Source organism: Larus michahellis, chromosome 1, assembly GCF_964199755.1.
Source record: "Larus michahellis chromosome 1, bLarMic1.1, whole genome shotgun sequence".
NCBI lineage: Eukaryota > Metazoa > Chordata > Aves > Charadriiformes > Laridae > Larus > Larus michahellis.
The window spans coordinates 214,633,663-214,654,278 of record NC_133896.1 but is presented as its reverse complement, the minus strand read 5'-3'; the positions used below and the strand labels follow the sequence as shown (position 1 = coordinate 214,654,278).

Here is a 20,616-nt window from a genome sequence, read left to right as displayed (position 1 = left end):
CGCAGCAACTTGAGCAGAAACAGGTAGTTTCACTGTCAGAACCTGGTTTTATTCTGTTTTAACCTCGACCTTTGTCCTGCAGTTAAAGTCCTTGTCGCTGTTAAAATGTACAAGCTATTTGTACACAGTTGGCATATTTCTGGTTTGTGACAATTTTTTCACAAGCAGGATTTACTCTGTTCCAAATAACAGAAGCCACAACATGACAGACGCCTGCATGTCATTTTACCCACACATTTTACACATGCAAGTCAACGGTCCTTCAGTAACTTCCATCGCTTTTTAAAACATTCAGATGAAGCCACGGTGGTTCAGCTGAGACCCCAAAATGACCGTGAAGTCTTTTACCACCCCGGTGCTCCGCTGGCGAGCTGAGGAGAACACGAAAGCACAACGATTTAAAGCATTATTGGGGGAAAAAAAGTGTAGCAACATCTAGATTTGTTTTAAACAGTTTGACAGTAAACACCAAGGAAACCAGGCATACACAAACCCCCTTTGTAACCAGCTGAAGGTTTTTCTGTTTGCATAGTGAAGAGCTAATTCTAGAGCTGATGCTTCGCGGTGTTTTACAGACACGGGGAAGAGAAAGGTTTGTGTCCGATGCATGCGACACGTGGGGATCATCCCAGCTTCCGCGCTGTAGCTCAAACCAGCGTCACGTCCCAGTTCCACCCAGCTGCCATCCACGGGGACATCCCACGGGTCTCCATCATGGTGCCACGCGAGACCATCGCGTCCAACAGTCATGAGTTTTCGTCTCTTGTCCCCTAATGGGCGAGAAGGGCCGGGTTTTTGTCAAATTCATCCCCCCTCACACGGGACAAGCTCCTAGTCAACCTCTCGCCGGACAACTGGGAGACGGCACAGGCCTGTTGGAGGGTCCAGGCGGAGCCCTGGGGTCTGTCCTCGGAGCATTGCTAAAGGCTTGTTTTTAAAATCAGTGATAGTCTTTAAGGCTTCAACCTCCCCCTCCGCTTTCATTGAGAAAATACAAAGAAGCACTTGTTCAAGCTACACTTCATGACTACTGTGCACTGCATGTACAAGAGCATTTGAAGAAAAATACTGACAATATAGAACAACATTATACAATCATCTCGCATGATCCCTTCTTTTGGCACTTTTCCTTCATTTATCTGATCTCACGGACTCCAAACACGGACCTTTCCGTACGGCTTTTCCCAGGCAGAGAGCTCCGGAGGGTCAGAAAGCAACTTTCCAGAGTCGGTGGCATCTTTGGCAGATACGGTCCTTCTGTCGTCAAACCAACCCCAGCCCCTCCAGCGCTACCGGCAGTGCATTCTCTTGACCTGGTTTTTTTTCCTCGCAAGAGAAGACAGCTTCACATTTTTGGGAGGATGCTTGCACGCCCGCGCTGTCCCCCGGCCGGCAAGGACTGCCTTCATCCCAGAGAGAAGGTGGCTGCAGAAAGGAGGAGGGTTAAAAATGACTTTCAGGTAAGCGTAAATAAATACTTGGTTTCATCCTAGAGCCTCTGCAGATCTTGTGCTGCATCCACACCGTTCAGCAAGAGGTATTTTACTCCTCAGCTGGTATCATTTGTGGCGAAGGTAGCGTCATACCTGATCTTTAAAGGGTAGAGGCTGGGAATTCCTGCTCTTTTAAGTGGAATTATATACAATTATTTTTTTGTGTGTGTGTGCAAGCTTACACAAACTTACAGAGTGTTAAATTAATAAAAACATTCATCCTAGCTTCACGTCGCCTCAAGTCTCGAACCCGACGCAGCCTGGGGTGGATTTTAGCCGAGGGCAGTCGTGCTCTCGCTAGCTCAGGAAGAAGGTGAGAGGGTCTAGGTGGGCCGGCTGGAAAACTACGTGTGTTTTCCCCAGTCCTTAAGCAAGGAGATGGAGAAGCAAATGTAGAAACGCAGCCAGCAGCTTCATCGGACCTCACGAGAAAAGATCCATCCCCCGGTGATTATTTACTGAAAGCTGCCGCCACCGCAACCCTGCCACGACACGATTGCGACGCCACCTCCAAAGGTCTCCTTCAATGCAGATGCAACGGACCGTGCGTGACCGAGCAGCGCTGCCAGGATGGGGACTCCCTGTTTCGGGCGGGCGCCGGCTGCCCAGTGAAGGCGAGGTTTGGGAAGCTGGGGGTGCGAGGGGTCCCATTAAGCTTTTTTTGGCTGGGGACAAGCTCCAGCTCAGGCATTGCCTCCTGCGCTTCCGCCCAGCTCGGATTTAGAAAGAGGAAATTAACACACAAACCCCTAAATATTTATGTCATCTTTTAAAAAGAAGATATTTAAGACACTGGCCTGGTGCATTGGACTGTGAAATCTATTTGAAGAGGGGGGAAAAAAAAGATACATTCAGTACGTAAATCTAGTTTTTTGTGGTGTAGGCTTGCTTGGAGAGCGCCTGGCAGCCCAAGCCTGGAAGAAACCCGCACACGCGTCGCGATAAAGGAGGAAACTTTAGGGAAGTCTGATTTGGGCTCAAGGGATCAACTGCAGGGAAGGGGCGGGGAGAAGGGGTCCTGTAAAAAATAATTATAAATCTAAATGCACTTGGAAAGTGCACACTTCAACTCAAAATGTCGTGAAAAAAATGACATGAATTCTGAGTAAAAGCTGTTGGGTTTCCCTCCTGAGCTTATTTCACTGTAAGGGGCGAATCCAGGCCATCGCTACTTCTCTCTGCGCCGCTCTTCTAGGTCCGGCCAAGGCTCTAATTACTTAATTTCCTTCCAATTCACAGCTGGGTACGGGAGCAGGATTTGGTCTGGGGCAAAAAGTGCCTGCTTCGATCAGCACCTAACGAGGCCGCGGCGTGCGAGAGGGCACAGAAAGCCATCGCCCACGAGCCGCAGCGGGTAGGCAGAGCAGGCCAGGTCTACCCGGCCCTAGGTATGACTTGAAACATCCAGTAGTTGGTGTGTTAAGGAGATACAGAGATAGATAGATATATATTACGGAATCATTGCTATAAGTTTTCTCAAAACGAAAGTGTCAATCTGTTGAAATATAGTATTTAAAATATATAAATTTTATCCATTAAAATATAAGATTTCTTTTTTTTTTTTTTTAAAAAAAATCCAGTTCCATTAGGAAAAAGCGCCAGGGTCCTTGCAGTTACGCAAGTATGCCAGGAGAGAAAAAGAAAACCAGTTCCTGTTCTTTTTTTTTTTTAACCATTTAAGATGGAGGGAGAAAATTCAACCATGTTTTAGGTAGAGGAATTTGGACAACGACCGTTCTCTTAGATCAGTTCCATCTGTTTAAATGCATCAGCTGTCCTCCCTTCACGCCACGGGTCACGTTAAGTTTGCCCCAGCACCGTGCTTCAGTTGTGTCTTGAAAATACCACTCATTACCTGGCACACGGGTCGGTATGATCGTTAACGCCGCAGCCTCCGCCCTGGACGACGGTCCCTGCGGGCACCGAGGGTCCCCAGTGAATACTCTGCAAGGCAGCTTTCAAGTATCGAGTTGAGCTGATCCTTTTTGAGCCCAAATACTGGAAATAATCAACGAAATTATTGTGCTGGTAATGGATGATGGGGAAGAGCGTTAGAAACACGAAGAGCCCAGAGGTTGGGCTGCCACTGAAGGCCACATCTGGGCAGACACCACATGCTCCACCAAGCCCAGGCTCCGAGCTAGCTCTGGTTCAGGCTACCGTGCCCGACTTCATGCCTTTAAGTAGAAATTTTTAGTGCATTGCTCACCTGAGCTTTCTTGGTGGTTTGGATCTGAAGACAGCCAGCTCGGAGCAGGGGCAGGGCGGGCTTGCATCACCCTGAGCACCCACATCCATGTGCCCGCGGGCCGGGAGGGCTGGGCTCCTGTCCCAGCTCTCCCACCAACCCATTGCGTGCCTGGGAAAGGACGGCGATGCGTCAGACACCTCGGGATGCCTCCTCAGGCCGCTCTCAGACATGTAAGGACAGGTCTTAGGTGTGCTGAGAGATCTCTTAACTGAGCAAGAACCTGCAGGGTACGTATCAGCAGGGAGAACCTTCTTCCCGAAATCACCCGGCCAGGGTTTCCTTTCTAGATTTCAGCATTAGTGGGAAGAACGTGAAATTCTCTTGCTCTGGAAGAGGCAGGGACTGGGAGAAAAGCTGCAGTTGCTCCCTGGGTCACAGCGCCCAGAGCACGGCTCCCAGCTGCTCTACCCGAGCTCTCTCTGTGTCACTAACCCGAACGTGCAAGATGCTATAAGGCTTTTCAGTAAAATCCTTATTTTACATCTTTCTTCATTGCATGTGGCCTTCTACTTAAAGAAAATAACCTGTGGCCTGTACTGCCGGTGCAGACAGTGAGATACATTCATTTTTAAGTGCTACGGGTGGATCTATTTGGTACTTCCTAGCAGAAATACGGATCAGCTTCCCTCCCCAACAGCCCTCAAGTCAGGTCATTCGAACACGCTGACATCGGCGATGATCTGACCACCACAGCCAGCTGCAGCGTAAGGAAGAAAACGGGGCAGGCAGAGAGGAGAAGACTCCTTCTAGGACAGAAAAACCTACTTTCCATGAGTAGAGCTCTGATTTCTCTTGGCATATTGAAGCTGCAAGGCAAGGAACGGATGAGGTCCTTATTGCGTACCCCACATACTGCTCAGACAACCCTCCCAGCTGGGGAACCCAAATGTCACCGACTGCATGTAGAGGCGTTGCAGCGTATTCACGGGGATGAAGGACACGTCTTTCAGACCAACGGACCAGAAAGCTGGAGGATTTTTTTCTCTCTTTTTTTTTTGTTTTTTTTGTTAATCTGGAAGGACTCTGGCTTCTCTCTGAACTGGACCTACAAATGTCTTACCACCAAAACGAAAAAAAAAAACCAATTGTTGTGGGTGGAAGTATGACAAAAAATAGTTTTCCTATAAGATAATCTGATAAACCTCATCGTCCTCTAGAAAGGCAACATTGTCCACCAGTGCTACTTAGCACCCAGAGTGCTCTTCGACCGCAGCAGATACCGATCGACTCTGACTTTCCGCCTATCCACTGTCCTATTCTCGCTGTCGAAAATCCGCTGCAGATGCAGGGCCAACCTCCTGTCCTCCTCCTCTTGCTGGAGCTTCTGCTCCATCTCCCGTACCAAACGATCCTCCGGAGGCAAGCCCACCTCCCCTGCCGCGTGCCTCAGTCTTTTGACGGAGCCGTTGTGCTCCAAGTGCTTTGTTTTGCAGCGTCTCTTCCGGCCCCGTCTCAGCGACGGGGGCTGTTCCCCGATGATGTTCTCGACGGAATTGCAGGTGCTGTTCTGGACGTTGATCAATTCGCTGTTATTCAGGTATTTCAGCTGCTTTTTTCCTGACGTCTTGACGGGGACTCCTAGCGTGCTGTTGTCAGGCAGCGATGCGCTGACGCCCATGAGTCTTCTGCTCAGCATTTTTGGGCCAAGACTAAGACAGGATTTGTCCATGAACGCGTTCACTTTCAGGTCAGGGACTTCAGACACTCGTGTGTTTAGGGAGGTTACATTTGATTTCACATCTGGTTCAGCAGCGCTGTCGTCTGTTAAGGCCTGTGAATCTCTGTTTTTCTCACTCCCTCTTGCTGGCTTCGTTTCACTGATGGAAGGAAAGAAATCCAGCTCGGGGCGAGGGTCTCCTGTTGTGTCAGGTGGAAGGTGATCATCCTGCACTTGTGGCTGCTCTTTAGTGCAGCTGCTGGAGTTGGTGATGTCGGGAACAATAACATCTTCCCCAGGCTCCGAAGCCAAGGATGTAAGGGTTGCTTTAGAGAGAGTCTTTTTGATCTGGCGCTCCTGAAATATCTGCTCCCATTTTTTCAGGATTCTAGGACTGGCCTCATAGGTGGTCGGCTTCTGCAGGCTCCGGTTGAGGTTTCTCGGGGTGGACTTGATAATGAGAGGGCTCAGGACTCTGCCGTCAGGAAGCCTCTTTGGGGGAGTACACGGGGAGCAGACGATAGGCTTAAAGTGGTTGAGCTCTTCCGAGATGCTGTCATTGCTCTCGGGGCTGATGGATCGCTCTGGCTTGTGCAGGGCCGAGAGGGACGAAACGGGGTTGAGAACCAGGCGTTTCTCTGCCGTCAGGTCTGGGGCCGAGAGGCAGCGGTTGTTCTGGGTGGACGACAAAACTCCAACCAGCGGTGTTGACGTGCTGGTGACGGGTGGCACCTGCAAGGCAAGGCACCACAGCTCAGAAAGTTTGTCGTTTGTCATTGAGAAGAACATGGGCAAGCATGCACGGGGGAGAACAGGAGAACATGTGGCTACCACGCTGTGCTCCTGCAGCAGACCAGCTGGAATGCTCTCTGGAACGGCCATGGCAGCCTCTGCTGGTCACAGCACGTTTCATGGCCAATATATAACATAAGCAGAGGACACCAGAGTCCAACACGATCTGGGTCTCAAATTTATTTCACTTTAAGAGCTGTTCTTGCCACAGGTGGCAACCACTCCCATGGCAAAATGCTTGAAGCAAGGCAAGACAAGGAGAAGCCCAGAAGCACTGCACCACCACGGCTGAAAGAAGCCATGTTTTTCAAGGGAAATGAGCTCCAAAGGGTTTTTTGCTTCCTACTAAGCTGTAGGAGAGAAAGAATAAATACTTGGCCCAGGCTTGACACACTGCGCTGCAAAACGTCATGAGAAAAGGTGCGTATGTCCCTGAGGTGAGAGGGAGATACTACAGAAAAGGAAAAAAAAACCCAAAGTCTGGGAAACGTGTGTGTTGGCACAAAGCCTCCCTCCTTGATGAGTGGTCCTAGACCACACCGTGGCCACCACAGTGGCCACTGCTTGAGACAGATTCTAGCAGAGCTTAAGAGCAACATTTCTCGTCATCTCCAAGACCATCCCCTAATGCTGCTACATCTAGAATGCAACAGAATCCAGCTACAAATAAATCAGGAACAAAAGCTGCACATACACAATTGCAAATGGTATTAATCTTCTCTAAGATGAAATTATTTTATCCAGCAGCTAGTTTGAAACAGTGATAACCTTTCCCTGCTTATTTGGTGTCAAAACAAATTTGTGGAACACCCTGGTGGTGTAAGTCTTAATTGGCCACGTCCATAAACGATCTATTTAAAAAAACCCCAAGTCCTGAGGAGGCAGGTCAGTTACAGACCCTCACTTTGAGCTCAGTCCAGTCCTGTCAGCTTAGATGGGAACTGGACCGGGTTTTAAATACAGACTCTCTGACCATGCTCCATGCCCATAACTTCAGAGATGTCACACTAGGTGATCACTGGGGTCAACTTCTTGTGCCCAATGGGGATTTTACCACTTTCCAAGCAATTTGCACCAACCAAACTGACCTTCCAAAGGATCGCAGAGGCTTTTGTACCTTTTGGGATCTCTGGAATTGAACCCTCCTCCCCTTCTCCATCTGGGATGAAACAGCCCAAGAAGGAGGGGCATCAGCGGAAGGAGGTGAGATGTCCTACCAAGTGGCCCCAGCGGAGCAGCGCTGGAGCTGTTCCAGGCTGAGAACTCACAGCTCTCGTGATTTAAGCTGTTGATTAAATCATGAGATCCTGCTGAACCAGGATCCCATGGGCCAGAGAGGCACGTCGGAAAGGAGGCAGAGCACGGCCCCGGAGACAGAGACGAGTACAAGAGCAAGAGTGCAAAATTGGCTTCTGCTGGCAGGGCCAGAGGGATCAGTGGTGCTGCCAGACATGGTGCAAGGAAAGGCGTTTGCAAAGGTCATCTCCAATGAGTGGAAGATACCCATCGATTACTGCTGGAAGAGCCTGAAAAAACCCCGGCTCAGATTTTCAGCGGTGCTTCGTGATCACCGCTCGTTTTGAAGCACTGAGGTGCACTGTAAAGTCAGTCCTGTTGCACAGGGTAACAAGATACGGTTAATTCACTTGGTCTGCTGGATGCGAGGGGAAGCGAGAGCAGGCCAGCTCTTCCCAAAGCGTGGAAGTGCAAAAGAAAGTATCCTAACATCAGGAAAGCAAGGAGTTTTTCTCCGTTTAAACACCTTGGGAAAGAACAGGAGAGAAAGGGGGAGGAAGAGAGGATTTTTTTCTAAACTTCTACAAGATTTTTCATTAAATGGCTGGGAATTCAGCCTTGAAAATTAATTACAAAACAAAAACATGATGAGTACCCTTCCAACTTCCAATTATCCTCCAACGCTAACAAACAACTCTGCAAGCTGTCTACTTTTCTGCTTAGTAATTCCTAACCTAGCAGGTTTTTAGTGTGAGCTGCAAGGAAGCGATTGGCCCCATGGCGATAACACAGCACTGGCAGCGCCACAAACACGGTATTTTATGTCTCCGGATTCCCGGCGCTGTGTAACCTCAGATAAGAACACTTACACATAGAAACCCTACGTTTCAGAGGCAGCCGGTACCTTTGTTTTGTTGGCCGGGGCTGATCTCTGCCTGCTCTTTGATCTCTCCTGAATGGTGTCGTTGCAGCTCCGACTCCTTTCCACCTTGGCTGTTAGGTTCCTGAAAAGCAGATGGGTGAAAAGAGGAGATTGTTCATGACCTTCAGAACAACCGGCCCGACAGCATCAGCCCTGGCAGCGCCTGGCTCCAAGAGATGCCTCCTACGCCCTCAGGGTAAAGGGATCCAGGAATCTTGGATGTGCCACAGAGCCCCGGTCTGCGTTCAAGGGCTCCACACTAAACACACCGACACCTCCACCTACGGCTTATAATTAATTGAGGTCAGAGCAAACGATGCCGCTATGGAAACCCTCTGGGCTTCTCATGTGAAAACACATTGAGTTACTCAGCCGCTTCCACTGAATCATGCAACAGCTTTCCGCGATAAGCTGTTGGGGCTGGTGCTATCTCTTAACATCTGTGCTGGAGAAGCGCTCTTGAGTTCAGCGCACAGAATTTTGTACCTCAACGATTTCTCTCATTTAAATTCGACAGGCAATGATTTTTCTGCTTCATGGGACGAACACTAACTTTGTTAACCCCTAGGATTTTATAACAGGTAGGAGGTAACCAGACAGACGCTACATTCTACCAATTAGTCTGTTCTAAATTTCCAGGAAAAAAATTACTTATTTTGGATTGGAACAATGATTTTAATTAAAGCATCTTAGGCATGTTTAGAACATCTGTAATGGACATTAATTGGCTTGAATAAAGTCTCAGCATCTTACCCTGAAAGGAAAGCAAAGGAGTAGGCACTGGTCTTGGAAACAAAAGCCGACCGATGCGTTTGCTTGCCCTGGAATGGTTCTTCATTCTCTGAATCCGAGAGACGTTCAGGAAACTGAAGTCAATCAAGGAAGAGTTAGCTGACATATACAACAAAAAGAATCACTTGGAAAATAAAGCTCGCTCTTGCAAAGATATTAAAGATTCCAAAACCCCTGTTCTGATTCCACCTAGATGACATAAGCCAAGAATGCAACCTGCCAGCAGACACACATGCTCGTGCAGCTCTCTTCACTGGAGCTCTAACAGCATAAATAATGCAAAAATAAGCACACAGCTCCTATATGTAGCTGTCAGTCACCGAAGAAAGTTAATTTAATCATCGAGGAAATGTGAGAAAATCCTACAAGAAAGGTACTGCGAGACGTTACTCAGTACCCACATACCAGCCTATCAGTTTTTACTTCTAAAGAGCATTTCCTGCAGAGTATCACAACCAAAGTGAGAGCCAAAACTCAGCACGAGGGATCTGTTGGACTACAGTATCGCACACCTACACCATAGAAGACTCATGGAGAAATGTTCGTGGAAATGCACATCTGCCTGAAGCCCAAGGACACACAAAGCAGAGCGGTTGCCTCTACAGGCTTAACTGATATGTTTGGAAGAGCTGCGGCTTCAGTCACGAGTACAGTGGGTAAAAAGGGGGATAGAAACCTCTAGAAGAACAGCCGTAATCATAACAAACCTTAGAAGACGGTTCTCAGTAACATGGATCTTTATAATCTGTTAGCTCATAGCCTTCAAGGGCTACAATGAAGTCAATCCAATAATCCTGGGAAGCTCCCTGTGTCAAAGGATGAAAGCTCCCAGCTTCAGCGGGCAGGAACAGGAGATACTCAGCTAGTCAAGGTCTTAAAAAACCTAGTTCTTGTTCCAGGACTGAGTCTTAGCAGCATTTCACCTACCAGTCAGTGTCTATGACGTGGATAAGAAAGAGAAGCACACGCTTACTTACACACTCTTGGTTCACTTTAAACACTAAAGATTCATCTTTTTTCTGCTGTTCTTCCATTTTTCTTTTGCCTACGTCCATGTCATCGAGAACGAACTTGTGAATCAGATCCTCCGAAGCTTTTTCTTCTTGCAGTTTTTCTTCTCTCAGCTGGAAATAACGACAAAAGAGACAGCGGATTTGAAATGCCTTAAGTCCTACACCTGGTTGCCAACAAGTGATTTAATTTTGTGTCTTCGTTTCTCTACCCTCGAGTAGAGCCACTGCCTCGCTCACCAACGATAATGTGAAGATCGGTTTGTTTCTACAATGCTTTGACGTGCACTCCACACAAATACCACGGATATTTTCTTTGCAAAAAGGTCCAGGGTTTGACAAAGACTTCTCTGCCACACCGATTTGTAAAAGAGAGAGACAAAAGCTTTTGCCTACTTGGAGATAATCATACTACAAATAAAGATGGGCAAAACAGTAGTTGCATGCAAGCTACGACATTTCAATTTTAGTCTTCAAATGGCCTGCAACACAGCACACTCAATTTGGCAGACATATAGACAGCATCACCCAAATTAAAAGTGGTTAGATACAGCAGTTCCCATGTTGAAACCCATGCGCTACATGAAATCCTATTGTTTCATTGACGCGTTGGGATGGAGAAGATCCAGAGAGATGAGCTAACTCTCTGATGGCCAACTGGAGGCCCAAAGCTTGAAGTCAGTTTATCAGCTGAAGTGCAAATGGGGATGAGAAGTGCAAGCGAATGCCAGGATCTAGGATGGACATGAGGTACGTGGATCCATGGGACCGAACTGACATTTACCTCCTGACTTCCTACTCTGCCCCGTAGTCAACCCCTTATTGAAATTCCCTTGCTTTTTTAATATGATCCTGCAATTTAAGAAGTCTGATCCGAAGAAGGCACCGAGTACCTTCAGCCTTTTTGGTATCACCTCCTATGAGGGAAACTTCCTCTATATTTCCTTTTGTTTTTCTCTAATTCCAATGCATTCTTAGATGTTTTTGTTATGGTTTGAAGAACCCACAACAATTTATTGTTTAGACAATTATTCTCTCGCCTGATGACCCCTTGCCAGGGGAATCGGGAAAAAGCATGGAAACCTGAGGGCTGAAATATAAACAGATTTAATAGAATAATACTAAATAATTAATAACACTAAAGAACCAATATTGATCCTAATACCAATATAAAATACACAAGGCTTATACTCAGCCCATTCCATCAGCAGGAAGCCGTGCACTTCCAGCAGGGACAGCCAATGGGGGACACTGTGAGCGCTCCGGCTTCAGGAGGAAGGGAAGGGCTCAGGGCTCCGGCACACTGGGGCAAGGAGTTCTTGGGATCACAGCCATCATAGAAGAGGAAAAACTCCTCGACAAACTCTCTAATTTATATTGAACGTGATGTTCGTGGTATGAAATAATCCTGCTGGCAGCCTGGGACAAGTGCCGGGTCTCGCTCCTCCTCGTCCCTGCACCTGGCGAGCCCAAAAATACTGAGACCTTGAAACCTGCACACCAGAGCCGGCTATAAAGTAAATATTTTCACAAATTCAGACACTAGAGTCTTCTAAAAATGCAGTTTTCCCAAGCACTAGAAGAGACCTTACTGAAAAGTAAAATTACTGAAAGAGAAATTAATCCCGCGTTGCTCAAACCAGGACAGTCTTCTTGCTACTTTTTACCACCCTGGCAATTCAAAAAGGCGACGATGCAACATTATTTTATCCCCACGTGCTGTGCTACCGCATTTCACAAACCCAAAGGCTGCACAAGAAATCCGCCCGAACTGCCAGGGCTGCCCCAAGCTGCACCCTGCTGGGGCTGGACACAGCCTTTTTCTGCACTTCCCAGCCCTTTTCTGCACTTTTTCGCTGTGCCTTCTAAACCGTGCTTCTTGCATTAGCTGCCAGTCCTCCTGGCATATACGCCTTTGTCTTCCCAGATCCCCCACCCACTCTTGAGCCTCCGGAAGTCCAGTAATAAGGAAAGTGGGTAATAAGGAAAGTGGATTTCAGAGAAGTGCAGTTTCCTTCCTTCCCTCCCTCCAAAAAAGCACGATCCATCACTTCGTCATCCCTTTTAACCAACCAAGGTCAATCTTTAGCGTCCACAAGCTCCTCCTGGCCAGGCTCTGCCTGCAGAGATTTCTTTCTTCTTGAACCAAAGGATTATCCACAGGACAATCCATGACTCCGACGGGCTGCCTGTCCTCCTGTCCTGCTGCATTATTTCTGTCCCCCTGTACTGGGCACTGGTGAGCCCCACCTCGAGTGCTGTGTCCAGTTTTGGGCCCCTCACCACACAAAAAGCCATTGAGGTGCTGGAGCGTGTCCAGAGAAGGGCACCGGAGGTGGTGAGGGGTCTGGAGCACAAGTCTTGTGAGGAGCGGCTGAGGGAGCTGGGGGTGTTCAGCCTGGAGAAAAGGAGGCTGAGGGGAGACCTTCTCGCTCTCTGCAACCCCCTGAAAGGAGGGGGTAGCCAGGGGGGGTCGGGCTCTTCTCCCAAGGAACAGGCGATGGGACAAGAGGAAACGGCCTCAAGTTGCCCCAGGGGAGGTTTAGGATGGATATTAGGAGAAATTTCTTCCCCGAAAGAGTTGTCAAGCATTGGAAGAGGCTGCCCAGGGCAGTGGTGGAGTCGCCATCCCCGTAGGAATTTACAAGCCGGGCAGACGTGGTGCTGAGGGACACGGGTTAGCGGTGGGTTTGTCAGTGTTGGGTGGATGGTTGGACTCCATGATCTGAAAGGTCCCTTCCAACCTACATAATTCTATGATTCTATTTAAGGAATCAAACTCCCCATTTCTGTCAGGACCTCTTTCCTGCACACTTGCTACTCAAAACCAAGAAATCCCTTTTCTTCTCCTTTCCACCACCTTTTTCTGATGAACCGGCTGTGCAGTACACACTTCACGTAACACCATCTGATCGTCCCTGCCCAGGATAACATCACCCAGCTCCCTTCTCACACGTCACCCAGACATTCACCCAGCTTGTGTCTCACCTCTTCCTCAACTTCAGGCTTACACAAAGGCCATGAATAGTCTACATATATATGTATATAAACACCAGGTTCTTCCTTCTTCCTCCACCCAACCTCTGTGCATAAGTGATCCTCGTCTGGGACAACAAGCCTGACCTTTGATTGACAGATCTCCATCACGCTGATGAATCACAGAAATAGCTAAGCACTCGGAATTCAAATACTTCTGTTTATTGCTCACATTTCAGTGTAGGCATCTCAGATGCTTGAGAAGCTGCCCTGATACGTTCCCCTCTGATCTTCTCACACCACTACAATTTCCCCCTCGCCTCCCAGGAGAGCAGTGCTGTGGGATCTGGTGCCCTCCAAGTGTCCTCTGCCCCTCTGCTCCACTCAGGGGAGACCCCCCTGCAGTGCTGCCTCCAGCTCTGGGGCCTCAGCACAGGAGAGACACGGAGCTGTTGGAGCGGGGCCAGAGGAGGCCCCGGAGATGCTGGGAGGGCTGGAGCCCCTCTGCTGGGAGGACGGGCTGAGAGAGTTGGGGGGTTCAGCCTGGAGAAGAGAAGGCTCCAGGGAGACCTTGGAGCCCCTTCCAGTCCCTCAAGGGGCTCCAGGAAAGCTGGGGAGGGACTCTGGATGAGGGAGGGGAGCCATGGCACGAGGGGGAAGGGTTTTCCACTGCAAGAGGGGAGATTGAGCTGAGATCTCGGGCAGAAATTCTTGGCTGTGAGGGCAGTGAGCCCCTGGCCCAGGTTGCCCAGAGGGTCTGTGGCCGCCCGATCCCTGGAGGGGTTCAAGGCCAGGTTGGATGGGGCTTGGAGCAAGCTGGGCTGGTGGGAGGTGTCCCTGCCCAGGGCAGGGGGGTGGAACTGGATGGTCTTTAAAGTCCCTTCCAACCTGAACCATTCTGTGATTCGATGAAAGCTCAAGGCACCCACAGGCAGCTCAAGCACTGATCCTACAGCACTGCACATAAAGGCAGTGGGTGACATTGCAACAACTCCTCATTCTTCCAAAAATGTTTAGTATTTTTATTCCCTGCTGCAAGGGAAAAAAAAACAAAACCAAAACCATGGAGATGCGGGTGAACCTGCCCTAAAAGGTGAAGAGATAAAGAAAACAGAGCTCACAATGCACTACATGAAAAGCACATCATGATTTTCAGACTGGGAAGGACCCAAATCCTAATAAATCCGAACCCCCAGAGAGGAGGGAGAGAGAGGCAGGAGGAGAGAAGGTAGAAATCAGGAAAAAAACCCAGTGTTTGGCTGATTGTGGGTGTTCAGCAAATGTTTTCAAAGACTGGCTTGACTTCTCATTTAGAGTTGTTTTAAGATGTATCTTTAAATTCCTGATCTATTTATAATCTCGAGCAATAACTACAACACGGTGTCTGACTAATACAGATTATGGCCACATGATGCAGACATGGTGAATAGTCTGCTGTACGTTTCACGAACAATATTTCTGCACTTGAAAGAGCCTTTTTTAATTATCTGAAAAACGAGATCACTTCCACCATTTATCACAAAGATGACTTTTTTTTGCCAGCTGAAATACTACCCAACGCTTGTGTCCCCTCCATGTTTCTCACATGGTAGGAAGCTATATGGAAACCTTCACTTTTTTTGTCTACCTTATAAAATTATACTCAATTCCCAAATCTAAAGCCACAAGGATATGTAACAACATACAGGAATATTTAAGGATTTGGGGCAAACCCATGGGACAGTTAATGTGAGGCACAAGCACAAGCTCTGCCGACAGCGAAAAAAGCAACAACAGGATCCTAATCCTAATTAGCGGGATACAAAAAGGAATTTAGGTCCAGAATTCAGGTTGCAAACAAAAGCAAACTCTAATGATAAAATCTGTACTAATTAAAGGAAATAATTTTAAGTAGCCCAATGTAAATGATCTCCCAGAGAATTTACTTCCAAACGTGGCAATGCTGTGCTGGGATATGAGGACTAGAAACCGAAACAAGCTGGTGTGAAACATCTACGCTGGGAGAATTATCTTATGTTATCGGAGTAGCATCTTTCCAACGCGGGACGCAGGACCGTCAGCTGCCATTAGCGGTGCAGTTATCAGAAAACGCATTTTAACCTGTCTGTAGCCCTTTCGGATACTGGAACTGCAGGAAAAAAAAACCGCCATGGAAGCAATCGCTGATTTTTTTTTTGCTCAAGAATTGGTCAAGAAATGAGAATTTCAGGAAGATCGTTCTTCATACTAACATTAGTTTCCCAAAGTTTGGTAAACTCACGTTTGGCGTTTTCTTTCCACTCCATAAACTGTGCGGGTTCCTCACTCCCGGAGCCTGCTCCGTCTCCCCGTGCTGCTGGAAAGCTGCATGTCAGCACATGCCTCAGGTAGGAGTTTCCCTCCCGATGGCGTGTGATTACTAGCGCTAAACTGCTTGTGACACAAAGACAGTTTAACAGGAGGAGTTCGGCTTTTAGTCCACAGAAACCATATCCTCCTTTGGAAAAATACAAAATACAAAAGCACCAAGTGCGCTGTGTAAAAGAGGGGGAAAAAAAATAGCTCGCTATCCTGCAGGGACGGCAAACACTTCATCTCATTCCGAAAGCCAGTTGAGAAAATTACACTACGAGATTATCCGCTTCAAATAAAAATTCTTCGGTACATAATTACGGTAACCGCTTGGTTTTCAACTGCAAAAGGCTGGGAAGGAGGTCAAGAGCTAGGATTTTCAGAACAACTCACATCTGGGAGAGGTAAAAGCTTTTGAATGCTCCTCTCCCTTCCTGAGGAGGAAATTCAGGACAGGTTATCCCCGTTTCACAGGCAGGGAAGCTGCGATGAAATCTCTGGCCTCGAGACACAGAGGGAAGCCCAGTTATACACAAACTTCCATTCCCAAACCTGAGTTCTCGTCTCCTCCTGCCTAATTCAGAAATTCAGAGACCCCAAGAAACTCTCACTAAGTGGCAACAGTCACAATTTTGCCTGGATTACGGAAAAAGCGTGAGTGTATCAAAGGCTGCTATTTTGTTGGCAAAATTCCATTGCCTTTTCCTCTTAGCTGATGATTCAGAGAATTTCCCCCCTACCCCAGCTCTTTCAGACGAGATTCATAAAAAGTGAGTTAAGTCGGCAGGGGATAGAAACCTATCTCCCATCTACCAGTGAGCAAAAAAGGGGAAGGCAGGAGGCTGAACAGGAATAAGACAAAAACACGCCCAAAATGCTAGAAACACGTTAAAGCATTTCCTTTTGACTGGTGGGGAAGTGAGAAGTGTTGGCACTGGAGCGCACATGGTACCTTTTTGCTGAAGTCAAGCGGTAGATGCAAAAACCTCTTCAGCTGCAGTCTGACTATGCTTCAGCTGTGCTTACCTGAACTTTATAGATAATATTTAAAGTCGGTGGCGGAGTGATCAAGGTTAACAAGCGGTGACAAAGTACCCACTTTGTCCTGCACAGACGCAACGCTCCTATAGAAGTTTTATAGAATGACAGAATGGTTTGGGTTGGAAGGGACCTGAAAGATCATCCAGTTCCACCCCCCTGCCCTGGGCAGGGACACCTCCCACCAGACCAGGTTGCTCCAAGCCCCGTCCAACCTGGCCTTGAACCCCTCCAGGGATGGGGCAGCCACAGCTTCTCTGGGCAACCTGGGCCAGGGGCTCACCGCCCTCACAGCCAAGAATTTCTGCCCGAGATCTCAGCTCAATCTCGCCTCTTGCAGTGGAAAACCCTTCCCCCTCGTCCCATGGCTCCCCTCCCTCATCCAGAGTCCCTCCCCAGCTTTCCTGGAGCCCCTTGAGGGACTGGAAGGGGCTCGAAGGTCTCCGCAGAGCCTTCTCTTCTCCAGGCTGAACCCCCCAACTCTCTCAGCCTGTCCTCACAGCAGAGGAGCTCCAGCCCTCGGATCATCTCCGGGGCCTCCTCTGGCCCCGCTCCAACAGCTCCATGTCCTTCTTATGTTGGGTGGTCCAGAGCTGAATGCAGTATTCCAGGTGGGGTCTCACCAGAGCGGAGCAGAGTCCCCTCCCTCCCTCACTCTGCTGGCCATGCTTCTCTTGATCCAGCCCAGGATGCGGTTGGCTTTCTGGGCTACCAGTGCACATTGGCGGCTCATGTTATGGACTATGGGAAAGAAGATGGCTTAATCCTTCCAGAAGATCCAGATATCCACCAGTGCGGAGGCACTCGGAAGAACCGCAGAGCCAAGATCCTGTCCCCCATGGAACTCAGGTGGTTCCTGCTCCTCTGGACACCCGGGAAATTCTGGCCTTGCAGCTGGATTGAAGACATCAAACAACAAGTCTGGCAGGATCAATGAGCAGTCGGCTCCAATATCATCACAGAACACCTCCCACTCATTATTATGAAGAGATTTATAAAACCCTAGCAGGGTTTACAGTTAATACCTATAGAAAAAAATATATTTCTTCTTTAAGCCAAAGATGCCCTGAGTATACTCATCCTGAAGGTTACAGTGAAAAAATATTAAGTTGCCACAATGATGCATGTTTAAGTTACTTAACAAACTAGATTTTTATATGAATAAGATTTCTGGGCACTTAAGTCTTACGCTGCTGCCTAAACTTCTCAACGAAGTGTCTCACCGTTGCTAAAAATGCTTAAAATGTCATAAGAGTTTACGCACAAAGCCATGCCTGCCTACCCAGACGAAGTCACCAGGACCAGGGAAGAGTTTGCATTTCTTCACATCGCTTAATGAAAGGTCACAGTCAGCCAAAGTTAAGTTATCCCAATAATCTGTAGCGACAATGTCCGTCAGCGTCACCGCTGATGCCACGCATAGAGAAGCAGGAGAGAAGACCCTTCCACATTTATAACTGTATCCTTTAATGCATTTCCCAGAGGAGTTATTTACCTTAAATATCACCTAAGCAGCATTTCCCCGCTTAGCATCACTCAATGGCTTCCCAGCCATTTCTACGGTTGTTGAGATCTTCAAGTAAAAACCCAAAGGAAAATTCTTCAATGAGGAAAACCCCCCTGTTCCTTTTCCCCCTGCAGGTAAACTAATCCGCGAGAGGTTGGAACCATCTCAAAGCCGAACACCATCGCAGAGATCAAGGCCCCAGGACGGCGCTTAAATCTATTGACAGAGACACCAGGAGCGGGGCAGAGTCCACCTTGTTTTGGCAGGAGAGTGCGCAGGGTCTGGCAAAGGCAGGAGCTACGAGTGACAGCGGGAATGTTTTAGCAACTTATGGGCTAAAACAAGAAGGGTCACAATGGAAATCATTATCTGTTCGCCTACAGCAGTCGCTGCTTCACTGTGGTGTTTGTCACCTAAAAAGCAGCCAATTTCGATAAATGACTAGTCACTGGAGGTATTTCAATGACTTAGATTAAGCAAAAAAAATCCCTTTTTAAATGTAGGAAATATTTTCCCAGACTTTAACTCCATATCAACTGAAAAGCTTTTCTTTCCTTCTCAGTTTTTTTGTCTTTAAATGACATTATTTTCTTGCCTAAAAATAGACAGAAAGCTCTAATTTGGAATAAATTCTTTCTGAGAAGGATGTTACTGCAGGAGATGCCGTATGCTGCAAAAGCCTTTCTGGAATTACATCCACAAATACTGACGCTCCAACAAACCCAACAGTCACTCGAGGTCCACCAAGGAAGGTACATTTCCATGTTCTGGAAGGCAGCCTAAGACAGCAAAATCTGGCTTCTACATGCTCCATTACTGCCAACATTTTCCTGAACTGGCTGAACAGCATAAAGGGAATAAATGACCTTTGTTACAGAGCAGGAATAAAAAGCCCTTCAAGTTTTCTTATAGGTAGGATGGCATTCCTGCAGGAAATCCAAGTTATTCTGGAAGAAAAACCGCAATTACACAGAATACCGTACCTTCTTTAGCTGGCTTTCATATTCTTCTCGGAGTTCCCCTGGTTTGCTTAATTTAATGGGTGCTCTGAATATAAAGTCTGGAAAGAGAAGGGGAAAAAAAAATAAAGGAAACACTTTTTAGGGTATGATGACTGGGGTTGTCCATTATTTCCCAAAAAGGGTAAGCTCTCCCGGGACTGCACAAGAGGTTCGGCAGCATTTTTTCAAGCACATATGTTCATATTATGACACTGCTATCAAAGCTCTGTTTAACATACAGAAACATTCGGAGGAGGATGGCCAAGGAATACCATTTTGCACGCCTATAGTTACTTTTGAGACTCTCAAGAGTTCTTGACGAGCAGTTAAGCAATCCGGGGAGCATTAGGAGGATGTAAACACGGAGGTTAAGTAACAGCCCTGAGAATCACAGGGAATCTGAGCGCTAGAAATAAAACCAGGCTTTAAACATCTCCTCCAGCCAAACACCCGAGAAGCACAGGCTGACAGCAGCAGCACACCCCGAATTCACACCCCTGCCCTTCTGCCGTTTAAACAAACATCGAGAACACTCTCTGTTTTCTATAGAAATGGTGTTTTCACTCCTCCACATCCCCTTCTCCTTCGCAGGCGTTTGCGGTGCCGTCGCACCGGTCTGGAGCAAACACAGCTTTTATTCCGCTTGCAAACGCACTCCCCGAGGTGGATATTTCGAAGCCGGGCGGGCGGGCTGCTCCGTCCGGCAGGAATTCCCCGTCCTGCTCCCGCTTCCTCCCTTCCCCCTTGGGAATTCAGAAAGCGAAAGCATATTGCCACGGGGTTATAATTTAACCTCCCCAAATATAGTTACTCCCCAAATGACTTGCTTCGTTACGACGGCCTCAAAGCTCCTTCCCGCTTCTGCATGGGGCAAGTTGCGCTGCAGTCGGAGGAGCTTGAATGGAAAAGGGAACAACCAGAACAAAAAACGATCCCTGAACAACCGGAATAAAACGACGACCCCTAAACAACCGTCCCAGCTCAGCCCAAATCCGTGCTCCAGGCAGGGTGCAGCAGAGCTCATCACCCTGACGTGCCACGCTCAGGATGAAACGGGTATGAGCAAGGAGGAAACATCGGTGGTGTTTCCTTTTCCCAGCTCGCTGAAATTAAGGGCTATAAACCGGCAGCTCCACCGCATGTTTTATTTAGGAAGCGTTTTTATTCCTCAAACACACTGGGCCAAAAATTAAAGGTTCACGGCAGGGCAAATAAATCAAATACCCAGCGGCCGACTGCCCTGCTGGGCATCCTCCAGTTCATGGCCGCGGCTGCCTCCTCCCCAGGGACAGGTCACAGCCCTGGTGCTGAGATGTGCCATTTGAAGACTGATTAAATCCTGTTTCCACCTGTCCTGCTTTCCACTGGTTTGCTTTTAATTTCTTAGAGGAAAGCCCCATAACTTTACTCACCAGTAAGTGCAAACTCAGAGCATCCAGAGAGGGAACGCTGCCAACGCCAGAGCTGAACAAATGACAAAGTATTTAATACTTGCTTTAAAAAGGGGAGGAAAAAAATCTCTTGTAATCAAACCTCAAGCATGCAAACTAGAATTTATTTTTCTTTTTTAAAAAACAAGAGCTGCTATTCCCTCTCACTCGCACGCCTGC

The 20,616-nt window shown here is 47.9% G+C and overlaps 1 protein-coding gene and 1 long non-coding RNA gene across 3 annotated transcripts in view; both read right to left on the bottom strand.

Annotated features, from left to right (window-relative positions):
- Positions 1 to 33: 33 nt before the first annotated feature.
- Positions 34 to 20,616, bottom strand: part of RNF169 (ring finger protein 169) — a 34,402-nt gene continuing 13,819 nt past the window's right edge. The window contains exons 2-7 of one of the 2 annotated variants that reach the window (XR_012585187.1): positions 18,989 to 19,065; positions 10,121 to 10,267; positions 9,105 to 9,217; positions 8,334 to 8,433; positions 3,349 to 6,133; positions 34 to 1,425 (exon numbers count right to left, since the gene is read on the bottom strand). Coding sequence is in view for 1 of the 2 variants with exons in the window: in XM_074572232.1 (XP_074428333.1) it covers positions 4,925 to 6,133; positions 8,334 to 8,433; positions 9,105 to 9,217; positions 10,121 to 10,267; positions 18,989 to 19,065 (1,646 nt within the window). In the remaining variant the exon portion in view is untranslated. Of the gene's footprint in view, positions 6,134 to 8,333; positions 8,434 to 9,104; positions 9,218 to 10,120; positions 10,268 to 18,988; positions 19,066 to 20,616 lie in introns of both variants that reach the window. The other variant, XM_074572232.1, reaches the window with a different exon arrangement.
- LOC141737493 (uncharacterized) lies at positions 14,012 to 15,401 on the bottom strand. Its single transcript, XR_012585188.1, has 3 exons — positions 15,361 to 15,401; positions 15,055 to 15,257; positions 14,012 to 14,161 (listed from the first exon to the last, which is right to left on the bottom strand). It is a non-coding gene; the product is annotated as an uncharacterized LOC141737493 (long non-coding RNA).